Source organism: Drosophila obscura, unplaced genomic scaffold (assembly GCF_018151105.1).
Source record: "Drosophila obscura isolate BZ-5 IFL unplaced genomic scaffold, ASM1815110v1 contig_189, whole genome shotgun sequence".
Taxonomy (NCBI): domain Eukaryota; kingdom Metazoa; phylum Arthropoda; class Insecta; order Diptera; family Drosophilidae; genus Drosophila; species Drosophila obscura.
Window position 1 is genome coordinate 1,794,262 of NW_024542777.1, and position 12,831 is coordinate 1,807,092.

The window sequence follows — 12,831 nt, forward strand, 5'->3', positions numbered from 1 at the left end:
GAGATGCAAAAAATGCATGACATTGTATGTGTGAAAAAAAGAGGAAAAGTGAAAATAAACTTGCAAAACAACAAAGAAAAACACACAAAACACGTGATAATGAAAGGAAAGAGAAATAGCAGCAGCAACAACAATGGAGTGGCCACCCACGCGATCAGGTAGAAAACAAAATGTGAAGAAAAATACCAACAAAGGCAGTCGAAACGCGACAGCCACTGAAACTGCAGCCAAGAAAATGTGGCAGTAGTGGGGGCAGCGACAATAGGAAAAGTACAAAAATAAATAGTGGTATTCCCGAAAGAGATTTGTTTTCGCTTTAGATTGCTCGATTTTTAATGGTGAAATTTAAAAAAACCGATTAATCTAGAAAATCCGTCTGTCGGGTCAGAATAAAATTATATAATCGTCAAAGAAAAGTACATAAAAGTATAGAGTCGAAAAGAGATGAATACCATGAATATAAGTATTTTCAGCAGCAACAGACAGCAGCAGAAAAACGAGGAAATCAAAGACGATGGAGACAGACGGAGCGAGCAAAGGAACATAGAGACAGAAAGCTTTAGTAAAAGTAAAAATTGGGAGGGTGGGGCGTGGAAAATGCTGTTTGTTGCACAGAGTCACAGTGCACATAGGAAATATAGGTCAAAGGTGGGAGACATTTTGCCATTTCAAGTGGCGAAAGCCAAATGAAGGGGAAAACATACTCGTAGACGGGAAATTGGGCCAGAAAAGAAAAGCGTTGTCAGGGTAAAGCAAACCAGTGTCTCCCAAACCGTACAGTATTCCGTAAACTTGGGCATTCGCGTAATTTATTAGTATTTAGTTTTGTTTTGCGGTTTCCAGCTAAAGATGATCTCATGGCAAATATTTTGCTGCGTTTGTTGAGAAGATAAGCAAAACCGCAAACAGTTTTCGTTATCCATAAAAATGTGCGAAAAACCAAAAATGTTTTCAAACTTTATCAATTCCGCTCTCCTACTATTGTCATTCCACTGTCTGCCTCTCTGTGTTGCCCCAACTGAACTCATTAACCCAGTTTCGAGTGTCCGTGTACTCCTACCAAACAAGTGTACATATGCGCAGTCTCATCTCATCTGGGTTTAATAGCACTGCTATGAACTCTATTTTTAGACCTACATAAACCACAACAGGACCAGCATAAAAGCCATGCAAATTAGCCACATTTTTTTCAGCCAATTTTCGTTTTTTTTTTAATCGACTTTATATAAGTAAGCCACATAAAAACTAAATAACCATGCTCGTAAAAATATACAAACAAGAAATATATGAAAAAATATTAGCAAATTATTGAATAAAGGCCAAAAAGTTGTTTGGGGAAACCTGCTGCTGCTGCTCCTCTTGCAGAAAAATATTGCGCAATTTGTGCCAGCAAACAGACGAAGTGGAAATGCAAAAAGTCATCTGCGGACAGTGGGAGAAAACCAGCACTTTTTAAACACGGAATCTAGAAAGAAAAGTTTTTTGCGGCATCAATTTATTCCAAAATTCGTGCGCCAGCTGCCGCTGTAAAGTTTACTGAATTTTTTCACATGAATCAAAATTTGAAGTCAAATTTGTTTCACCCACTGTGCTGCGGCTTGTCTGGGGGCTGCATTTTATGACTCAATGTGGTGGCATGTTATTGATGCAAAATAAAGTAAACATTAAATTGCAGCCTAAAAGTTGAACAATCGTGGGCAAAAACTTAGCTTAAATATACAGTCGTAATAATTATGTTTTGAAGAAATCTGAAATTCTTCGATTGAATTTTAACGAGCGGGAACCACGACTCTCCTTTTACACCTGAATTATACGTAATCAGTGGAATTTGTATCAGAGTCGATGAATTCAGCATGCTATTTCTCTATCCTTTGCTATCGCTGGTCCCAAAAGGGTCGAATTGATTTGTTGGTTAATGGGAAGGGAAGATTTTGGTAGACAGCGAACTATCTTCATTCTTCTCGAGTTCAATTACGAATATATAACTAATGGGGTCGGAATTAAAGTATTTGTATATGACTAAAAATAAACCATGAAAATAACAGTTTAGATTCGTTTTCCAGTGTTAGCTTTATATAACATAACTCATTAAACTTTTGCACAAAAATATATGAAGAGCTTCAAAATAAACTCCACATAAAACAAAAACAAAACAAGCATCCCAAAGAAAACGAATCAAAAAATGACAGTTAATTATGAACAGCAAAAACGATCGAGGTAATCAGTATAGCAGCCACAAAAAAAAGCTGTTTAAATATGATTAAGGTCGTTGGCAGCACATGGTGGAAGGAGGGAGTGGAACGGAGAAGAGAAGAGTGCAGTGGAGGCTGAATGACTGAATCAGTTCCAACATTTGGGTAACCTTGAATCTCGGCGGCTATGGGCAGAGACAGAATCAGAGGCCGAGGGAGTGTTCTCTTCCCCCCAAACGTCAAAATGAAATTCGAAACGTGGGCCGGAAGTTATGGTCTGCGGCTGGTTTTCTTTATAGCGGAGATTACCTGGTATACATAACTCCAATGTACTCGGAACTCGGTCTAGAGAGATTCTCATTCTCCACACTAACTTTAGGGGGTAATAAAACAGGAAGAGGCAGAAGGTAGGAAAAACTGTCAAAGCAGTCGCCCAAACACCTGTTGAATAACAAAATCGGCCTCTCTTCCACATAGTCCCCCTTCTCTCGCACTCTTCAGCACCACAATTACCGTTCATTTGCTCTCCCTCTGCTACCAGCCGCCCCCTCGCATTGCGTTCCGCTTCGTTCGCCTTTGAGAGAGGGTCAGCTGAAGCGGGTGGGAATGGCAGGGAGTGGCGGGTGCATGGAGTGGAATTTCAATTGTTGTTTAGAATGAATTGTAAAGCAGCAGTACGAGTATTTTTTCGTTTTCCATCTGAAATGCTTATGAAATTCATATAATTAGAGGCGGAAAATATGTAAAAGCAGCAAGGCTGCAGTTCGAGAGGAGCGTTTTTTCTATTCTATTCTTGCTAGTGGGATAGCTGGGAAAAGCTATGGGAGAATCTTCAGCCGATTTATTACAGGGTATTCCGAGTACTGATCTCCAAGATCTCTGATCAAATTTACAAAATCCCCAGCGCCACTTATCCATTTTAACAAGCAACTGTTAATTGACTGGGGGGGAGGAAAGGAAAGACCCTCACTCCTTCACTGAAATCACCTGACAAAGGGTCCCATCTCATAACCAGTTAATGTTTACCCAGAAAGTGCAGTCTGTTTGCCGCACTTTGTACTGAAGTAAAAGTCAAAGAGGCAAAGCCAGAAAACCTTTAATGATCCTCAGGCCCAGGCCCAGTCGGAGGGCCTTCCAAAACAAAAAGTAAGCAACATTAAATAATCGTCTAGAGGTGTCAAGTTTCTTGAACTTTGCTGTTTTAAATTCAAGCCACCAACAGACAATGGATCGAGTCAAGCTTATGTGGCTGTCTGTTTGTTTCTTTATTGTTATTATACCTCTCTCTGCCCCCTTCTGCCTCTTTGTGTTCCCCTCCTCATTTACTCTTTCCATCTTTCTCTCCGAATGTCTACGTCCCAAAATGGCCACGCCAATCCCCAAGAGAGTCAATCAATCACGATCGGATTATGCAAAAAATGAGGCACAAGTAAAGCTGACTAAAATAATTTGGACAAGCACCTGTCGCAGTCAGGTGAGACTGACCCAGATACTATCAGCTCCTCTCTCCATCTGAGTGCCGGAAACTTTTTGGCCTGCCCAAATCAAGTTTTCTATTGCAGAAAATGATTGTTCCCAGCGAAACGAAACGCCTCAATGCACCGTGGCTCACTGTTAGGTTACGGTTTCTGTTTCAGCAGCCACGAAATAGTTGCCAAAGGCGCAGACACACCTCGCTCACTCACTCACTCACCTAGCCCCTCCTCTCCGCTTCCGAAACCCCTCATTAGGTGCCTGGGAAGTTCCACTAATTGAAACTATTAAAAACTGCTTTTTTCAGCACAACATTTTGGGAACTCTAGACAGGTTGTTGTCTCATTACGAGACTCTCTTGTTTCTTGGATTTTGTATATTAGTATACCCTTTCAGAGGGCATTTTTTATTTTAGCCCAAAGCTTGCACCGCACAGAAAGAATCATAAGCGATAGTTTTTTGTGACGTCTAACTTTAAAGAAATTAACTCTGTCGTGAATAAAAGAAAGTACTCGTACACGCTGAAAGAGTATATAGACTTCGGCGAGAAAAACTGTCTCTTTATGTATTTTCTTGAGTTTTTAATAATTTAATTAGGCAAAAATGTCTGAAGTCCTTAATTAAATGTAAACATTGTGGAAAGGGTAAATAAAAACTGAGAGAGAGAGAGAGTTTGTTAAAAATGATCTTGATGTGAGAAAAAACGTAGAAATCTCTGAATCTAAATTCCAATTAAATATAATTCTAAACAATATCTAGGGCTCATACAGTAAATACCATAAATGTAGGAGATTTATTCGATTATCTTTTTAAACAAAATTTACAAATAAATATTATACATTGTTTTTTTTTGGAATACTTTTTTCCCCTGAAAGAAACTTTTACACCTAACGAACATTTAACTACGCTTCAGCTCATTTCTTTTGAAAACGTTAGGAAAAATTCCAAGTTATTAGGGGTCAGAAATGGTCGCGATTGTTGCGATTTCCAAAAGAAACAGTGCCCGAGCCAGACTGAGATTTCATGAAAAGACTTACGTCTTTTTTCGCCGACAAGGGAAAGTAAATGTGGCAGTGAGGGCGTGTAGTTCGTCTACTGCTCTGACTGGGCGTGTCTTGACTGCTGACTGATTTCTTAACAATACTATATTCATAGCCACAAAACGAATACCACTAAGTGCAACAACAACAACTTGGTGAAATGATTTAGTGAGAATTTAATACGCACTTTTTTCTCATATGACTGCGACGACGGTCATAAGGAAAGTACTCAAAATACTCATCATCCATTTATGTGAGATCTCTGTTCGCATGCGATTGCTTAGCACTCCGCGGAACTTTTATCTTTCGGTTAGCTGATTTGGCTATCAGTTTCTGCTGTCATTGTCCGCACTTTGGACGTCATTGAGTCGCTTTTGTTGGCTTTAACCGATAAGGCATGTATGTATATTGGCTTTTGTTTAAGATTTAATTACAGCACTCTGTGGGCCATGTTAGCCACTGATTCCACTGAAAACATCCATTATTTGAGTATTAGACTTTAATACGATTTGATTACAATTATTTTGGACTTATTTAAAGCCTTTGAAGATGTTTTAGGTATTATTTAGATTTGTTTTTATTTATTGAGCATTTTATACGAGGCTGCATTACATTTTCATTCACTTTGAATCATTTGGAATGAATCATCGCAAGCATTGCATCAGTTCTCGATTGGAGGAGCTACACTACATATTAACTTCACTTTTCTTTGGTTAGCTTCTCATCCAACTTCTGATGCACACCGAACGCAGTTGAAACCGACTCGGAATCGAACCCATCATCGACAAATTAGACACACTTTCGCAATGGAAAACGCCTCCTCACTTTGGATTGGATCAGATCGTCGAGGTGCCTGGCCACACTTCACTTTTCATTACGAATCTCCTCAAGCCGAACACCATTTCGCCGTCTTGTGGTTAATATTTTACGAACACGCGTCTCTTGTGGCCTAACATCGCTCTGATAACGTCGTTAAAAGCTCTCCGAAAGCGAAATCACAAGGAAAACTGCAGTCGGCAGTCGGCAGACGGCTTTGCTGACCAACTAACAATGAAAACGTGCAGCAACTGACGGGTAACATTTATATGGCTGCTCCACGGGTAATTAAGGCTATAAAGATGATTCGATTTTGATTGATGGATCGCGACAAGGCGAGAAAAAAGGTCCAAAGCGGCGAGTGTGGGTCTCTCACGGTGTGGAAATGGGTTCGATTTGATTGCACCTTAGACCTGCATTGAAGTAATTGCTTTTGAGCTTCAATTGCAAAGGAAAGCGTTTGTCTTGAGGTCTCAAAGGGTGTTGAAAGAGAAATGATTGTGCAAGTAAAAGAGTAGGAAATTACTCAAGAAAATATACAAATACTCCGAGAAAGTTTAATAATATGATATTGATCTGTTGTCTGAGAATTCCTCATTAAAAATGATTTTAATGTTATAAATTTTTAAAATTAGAACTGAGCTTCGAGTTTGTTTTTTAAATAATTTAGGTACTTTCAACCAAAGTCAGATTTAATTTCATATTTTTCTCAAGTGTGTCCCTATTTCACTCTTCTTCATTTCTAGCGTAAAGATGGATGGGAATGGGAATGGGAAAAGTGCAGCATAAAAGGGCGTGGGCCTCCTGAGAACCGGCCAACAGTCACGTGTAAGGAGCGAGGCAGACATGTCGAAGATAAAAGAGGAGTGGAGAGGAGATGGAAAAGAGGGGGATGGAGAAGAACAAGCAGAGATATTGCCAAGTAGTTTCGCCTGGGAATGTGCATTGTTGTAGCTGTAGTTTTACTTGTAGACGTTATTGTTATTGGGCTTGTTGTTGTGTTTTAGCTTCAGTCATTAAGGCGTGACGCCGGCCGTAAATTACCAAAGTGTAAACTACACCAGCCCAAAACTATGTACAAAATCTCATAAAACCGCGCCGCTCAAATTAAAAACGTTTTCTATTCCATGGAAAGCGAAATTTATGGCCAAAACCAAACACCGAAAAACAAAACAAAAATCACAATTAAGTTTGCGCAAATATTTCGCATTCGCCGCGATGTCTGGTCCCAAAACCCACACTTTCACATACTTTTTGTCTATTTGTTTGTTTCGCGTAGACACCACCGGAACACTGTTCGTCACAGACTCTCTGTGCGGGATTTAATAAATAATTAAATCGTGAAAAAAGCACCGACAGAAAATGTTTGCCCGCACGCGCTGCCAGCCAAGTTCCAACTCGAACTAACCACATTCCCCAACATGGCTCGAAGCGGCAACAACAGGCCAAAGCAAAATAAACATAACAGAAAGAGGCAACGCAACGGCAGCGAACAAGTGTGTGGGGAGAGAGAGAAATAGAGAGAGGAGAGCCAAGGAGGCCAAGAGCGTCAACGATTGCTCTGAGGCAAAAGGGTTGCTCGCGGAGCATTGCCAGACTGCTCAAGGAAGCCTGTTAACTGAAACAACCCGTTAACAGAGGGTAAGGTGCCATAGTTAACCGTCTGGCAGCTCTTTCAAAGTGTTGCCAAGAGAAAATAAAACGAAATAATGAAACCTGCAGCATTAGTTTTTTGCCTAACGAGAAAATCGAGCGACAACAAATTCGAAGACATTTGGTGCTTTTTGACGATTTACTCGCATCATACGATTACAAACAAATATTAATACGGTTTTCTCGCCTTTGGCACCCAACATCACCGTCGAGACACTGCCATTTTAGCGCCAACTTGAAATGCAAGCCAACTGCCGCATGAGTGCCTCAGTGGAGCCCCCGCAAAATGCCACCATTAGGTGGTGGGGCGGACAACTTAAGCCTAATTGAGGGCCCCCGAAAACAAGCCACAGACAACTGTGTAATTATGTCTGGGAAAAACAGAAAGGGGGAAGGAATGCATAAGTGCAGCGAAGGTTGGGCCATGGGAGACAATTGAAAAAACACTTTTGGGAAAGCTTTCAAAGCGTTTAATGGCGTTTCCAAGGTTGCATTGAGGTTCAGAGTAAAAGCTTAAGCTTGAAGCAGAAGGAACTGAATGAAAGAATACAATAAGTCATCCTGAAGGATCATGTGATTACAAATCTTATTGAAATTAAAAGATACTACTGACAAATGTATATTAAACAATAACTTAAAATTTTGTTAAACCTAAAATCTTGTAGTAACTTAAAGTTTCCACTGAACCGTTGGCCTAGGCTTGGGTTTAGCGACAGTTTGAAACTTCGGTGGCTTCCCTGCGAGCAATTTGGTTTTATTTTCGGTCATCTGCTGCGTCAAAGTAGACTTCTTTGATACTTGGGGGGAACTTTTCGATTCGATACAGTCTTCTATCGCCTTATTTGGCAGTCTATATTGCAAAACGTTGGACGGATCTTGATCAAACGAAGGAATCGCACTAGGTCGATTTTCCCCAAGAGCAGCAGGGAATGACTCTTGGAAGACTTGACGGATTTCAGATTCTATTTGATGGCTCAAGACGGGTTCCTTAACCATCGGTCGATTTTCCCCATGAGCAGCAGGGAATGACTCTTGGAAGACTTGACGGATTTCAGATTCTATTTGATGGCTCAAGACGGGTTCCTTAACCATCGGTATTGGAGTTTCCTCTGATACATTGTCTGACTGCTCTTTATAAAAGAAACGCTTTTGCAATTTCCATTCGCGATTTTCCTCTGGTTGATCTTCCCCTTCTGCCGCTAGAGAAGGCCCTGGGAAGGTTGCCTCCTGTTTCCGCCTTCGCTTCAGCACCAGGAACATGAAGCTGACCAACGCGCCCAAAATAAGGTAGGGGTAGCACCCCAGCACAGAGTTGTAGATCTCCAAGCCCTTCAGCAGGAACCAGCACGCCGATTGCCATTCATTACAGAATGGCTTAATCTTCAGCCGCGTCTGGAGGTCCAAGTCCTGGCGATATTCCCACATTTTTGCACGAAAATTTGGAGGCTATTCAGCTATTTAAGAAGTATTAGAAAGTGGAACTGTTTACTTCTACGAGAAGTCAAATAAAATTTGTGATACTGATTTGATTTGAAATAAAATGGAAGTGATACTTTGTTGGACTATCATCCTTGATCCTGCTTAATGAAAATTGGAATTGAAACCAGATCCAGTTGAGCAGCATGCTACGTTAAGCTATCATAAGAAAAAACAAACATTTAATCGAGTGCTCTCTGAAAGGGGAATTCAACTTTATTCACTTTCTTCTTCACTCTTGAGCAAGTCTATTGCCATTTTTAGTCGATTTCCTGGTGACTTCACACATTTGTAAGCGAAAATTTAGCAGAGTCAAAAGCAGAACATAAAGCCACATCAGAAGGTTAATCATGGCATGGATACTTATGGTATACTAGACTAAGAAATTTCTCATTAAATAAACATCTATTAGTGTTTCAGGTGCATGTGAGAATGATTTCCAGTGAGATCTTTCTTTCTAGATATTTTCGTTTTCTTTTTTCGTCGTTTCTTAAAGTGCATTTTTTCCTATCGCACAAAATTCCCAGCAGATGAGCAAAGACAAAGGCATTTGCATGACAGCTTCAAGAGGGAGGGAGCTCGCTCTGGTCTGGGAACAACAGGGTCTGTCTGGAAAGTTGACAGGCCAGCAACAATTAAGGGCCTGAGAAAGGGTTAACTGATCTGCACACGCCTTGAACGGAGGGAAATCTAATTACTCGTACTTCCCGCAGATATGTACTCCACACCGTCACAGACCGTCCCAATTGGATTCAAGATGAAAGCCTGGCAGTGGACAAACCCTGTTTGGCACAATTCTAGCATCCATTTTTGCGTAAATTTTATTTTGGGTCAATTTTATTTGCGACTTGACAAAAGTTTCGGACTAAATTCTGAAGAGTAAACAATTGCCTTGCCTCAAGACAAACCTGTCTTCAGTGCCTCAATCTGCTCACTTCCTCAGAGCCAGAGTCAGAGCTCTCTGGTCAAATTCCAATGGCATGACTGCCCCAGAGAGACAGCGAAACTTGTAAGCCAAGTCAAGCCGAACCAAGGGGAAAAGGAGATTGGTTAGAGCCAGACCCGCATCATATGAGTATGTATGGGTATTCGTGTACTTCGGTTGCTTCCCTGCGAGCAATTTAGTTTTATTTTCGGTCATCTGCTGCGTCAAATTAGACTTCTTTGATACTTGGGGGGAACTTATCGATTTGATACAGTCTTCTATCACCTTATTTGGCAGTCTATATTGCAAAACGTTGGACGGATCTTGATCAAACGAAGGAATCGCACTAGGTCGATTTTCCCCAAGAGCAGCAGGGAATGACTCTTGGAAAACTTGACGGATTTCAGATTCCTCTGATACATTGTCTGACTGATCTTCATATAAGAAATGCTTTTGCAATTTCCATTCGCGATTTTCCTCTGGTTGATCTTCCCCTTCTGCCGCTAGAGAAGGCCCTGGGAAGGTTGCCTCCTGTTTCCGCCTTCGCTTCAGCACCAGGAACATGAAGCTGACCAACGCGCCCAAAATAAGGTAGGGGTAGCACCCCAGCACAGAGTTGTAGATCTCCAAGCCCTTCAGCAGGAACCAGCACGCCGATTGCCATTCATTACAGAATGGCTTAATCTTCAGCCGCGTCTGGAGGTCCAAGTCCTGGCGATATTCCCACATTTTTGCACGAAAATTTGGAGGCTATTTAGCTATTCAGCTATTTAAGAAGTATTAGAAAGTGGAACTGTTTACTTCTACGAGAAGTCGAACAAAATTTGTGATACAGTCTGATTTGATTTGAAATAAAATGAAAGTAATACTTTGTTGGACTATCATTCTTGATCCTGTTAAATGAAAATTTGGATTGAAACCAGATCCAGTTGAGCAGCATGCTACGTTAAGCCAAGAATGTATTATCATAAGAAAAAACAAACATTTAATCGAGTGCTCTCTGAAAGGGGAATTCAACTTTATTCACTTTCTTCTTCACTCTTGAGCAAGTCTATTGCCATTTTTAGTCGATTTCCTGGTGACTTCACACATTTGTAAGCGAAAATTTAGCAGAGTCAAAAGCAGAATATAAAGCCACATCAGAAGGTTAATCATGGCATGGATACTTATGGTATACTAGACTAAGAAATTTCTCATTAAATAAACATCTATTAGTGTTTCAGGTGCATGTGAGAATGATTTCCAGTGAGATCTTTCTTTCTAGATAGTTTTCTTTTTTCGTCGTTTCTTAAAGTGCATTTTTTCCTATCGCACTCCATGGCCATATATTTTGTTGAATGCCAAGTGCAGACCGAAAGGCACAAAATTCCCAGCAGATGAGCAAAGGCAAAGGCATTTGCATGACAGCTTCAAGAGGGAGGGAGCTCGCTCTGGTCTGGGAACAACAGGGTCTGTCTGAAGAGTTGACAGACCAGCAACAATTTAGGGCCTGGGAAAGGGTTAACTGATCTGCACACGCCTTGAACGGAGGGGAATCTAATTACTCGTATACCGATAGAAAAAAGCCCTGAAATTTTAATATTTTCACTTAGATTTTAATATTTATGCCATTGATTTTCATCCAAGAGTGGTTCTATTAAAATTGAATATTTTTCACTTAAATTTTGATATTAATATGAAAATATTTAAATTCAATATATTTTATATTTAAGTTGAATATATTTCATATTTAAATTTAATATATTTCATATTTAAAAATAATATGTTTCATATTTAACTTTAATATGTTTAATATTTAAATCTAATATGTTTCATATTTAATTTAAAAATATTTTATGCTTAAATTTATTATGTTTCATATCTATATTGAGTATATTTCCTTTTTAAACTAATCTGTTATTATTTTGGCTACGCGGACTACATTTCAAGTCCTCATGGTATGAAATTAACACTGTGAATTGGTTAAAGATTTCAACTAGAAATAATCGCAGCATGAGTAGAACTACATTGGTTGTGATTATGGCCCTGCGCAAAGATAATTTAAACTGTGTATTCAAGGCTGCAGCAGCGTGAACCAGTTGGGAATTCGAGGGACATCAAAAAAATAATATAAACATAGCTAAAATAAATACATATTTATTACATATTTCATGTAATATGGAATATTTTGAAATAAAAAGTTTTCCTTTTGATTTTAAAACAAAAATTTTGAAATCAAGTCATAATAATATTCAATTTAAATATGAAACATATTAAACTACAAATTTAATATATTATATTTATTTTGAAGTGTTTTTTATAAAGATTAAATATGACCGTATTAAAAAAGATATTTTAATACAATTATATTTGAATCAAAGTGAATTCTATTTAATTTTACTATGTTTGTATTTGAAAATCGCATTTTAGTTCAAATATGATTGTAGTTATTTTTACTATGCCTTTTTTCTATCAGTGTACTTTCCGCAGATATGTACTCCACACAGTCACAGACCGTCCCAGTTGGTTTCAATATGAAAGCCTGTCAGTGGACAAACCCTGTTTGGCACAATTCTAGCATTCATCTTTGCGTTAATTTTATTTTGGGTCAATTTTATTCGCGACTTGACAAAAGTGTCGGCCTAAATTCTGAAGAGTAAACAATTGCCTTGCCTCAAGTCAAACCTGTTTTCAGTGCCTCAATCTGCTCACTTCCTCAGAGCCAGAGTCAGAGCTCTCTGGTCAAATTCCAATGGCATGACTACCCCAGAGAGACAGCGAAACTTGTAAGCCAAGTCAAGCCGAACCAAGGGGAAAAGGAGATTGGTTAGAGCCAGACCCGCATCATATGAGTATGTATGGGTATTCTTGTACCTTCAACCTTTCCGCAAACGAGAGAAGAGCGCTCACAAAAGCAGCCAAACTACTTTGGGAGGGGAGAGAGTGGAGAGGGCAAACAGGAAACAAGGTCTTCATGTGAACTGAACTCAAAGCAGAACTATCAAGGAAGTTGTATAAACAACTACAAGATCTCATCTCAAAGTTCTCATTTATTTCCCTTCGTTCCAGTTAATCTGATATATTTATTATGGTCTCAGTCGCAATTAAAGCAAAGAGAAATGTGCCAATTTTTTCTGTAACTTTTATGATGGGCCCCGCAATAAACATAAATTTTGTTTTTGCTATTTTGTATTTTGGGGGTTGGCAGAAAGAAAGCTCTTGAAAGTGAGACTATATTATACAATCCAATCTTTCGGTTGCCTAACAATTGAAGTGG

The 12,831-nt window shown here is 39.4% G+C and overlaps 2 protein-coding genes across 8 annotated transcripts in view; both read right to left on the reverse strand.

The window, feature by feature from the left end:
* Window positions 1–12,831, reverse strand: part of LOC111066814 (rab11 family-interacting protein 4B) — a 45,252-nt gene that overhangs the window by 20,983 nt on the left and 11,438 nt on the right. The window contains exon 1 of one of the 6 annotated variants that reach the window (XM_022355710.2): window positions 6,773–6,882. The exons of 4 other annotated variants lie outside the window; for them this stretch is intronic. Coding sequence is in view for 1 of the 2 variants with exons in the window: in XM_022355708.2 (XP_022211400.1) it covers window positions 4,893–4,954 (62 nt within the window). In the remaining variant the exon portion in view is untranslated. Of the gene's footprint in view, window positions 1–4,892; window positions 5,147–6,772; window positions 6,883–12,831 lie in introns of those variants that run through there. One more of the 6 variants, XM_022355708.2, reaches the window with a different exon arrangement.
* Window positions 7,747–10,449, reverse strand: LOC121404211. Of its 2 annotated transcripts, none has more exons than XM_041593470.1 (2): window positions 9,996–10,449; window positions 7,747–8,290 (listed from the first exon to the last, which is right to left on the reverse strand). In XM_041593470.1, exons 1-2 carry the CDS (start codon window positions 10,302–10,304, stop codon window positions 7,844–7,846), a joined length of 756 nt encoding a protein of 251 aa, XP_041449404.1. In that variant the 5' UTR covers window positions 10,305–10,449; the 3' UTR covers window positions 7,747–7,843. The 2 variants fall into 2 exon arrangements, with proteins under 2 accessions (XP_041449404.1, XP_041449405.1); XM_041593471.1 differs by lacking the exon at window positions 9,996–10,449 and having other exon boundaries at window positions 7,747–8,167; window positions 8,264–8,748.

Bases quoted from the DNA above. Each gene is read 5' to 3' on its own strand.
- LOC121404211 (XM_041593470.1), bottom strand. From the start codon at position 10,304: ATGTGGGAATATCGCCAGGACTTGGACCTCCAGACGCGGCTGAAGATT. The intron at 8,291-9,995 runs GTATCAGAGGAA...CAGTCAGACAAT, and splicing joins ATGAAGATCAGTCAGACAAT to GTATCAGAGGAAACTCCAAT.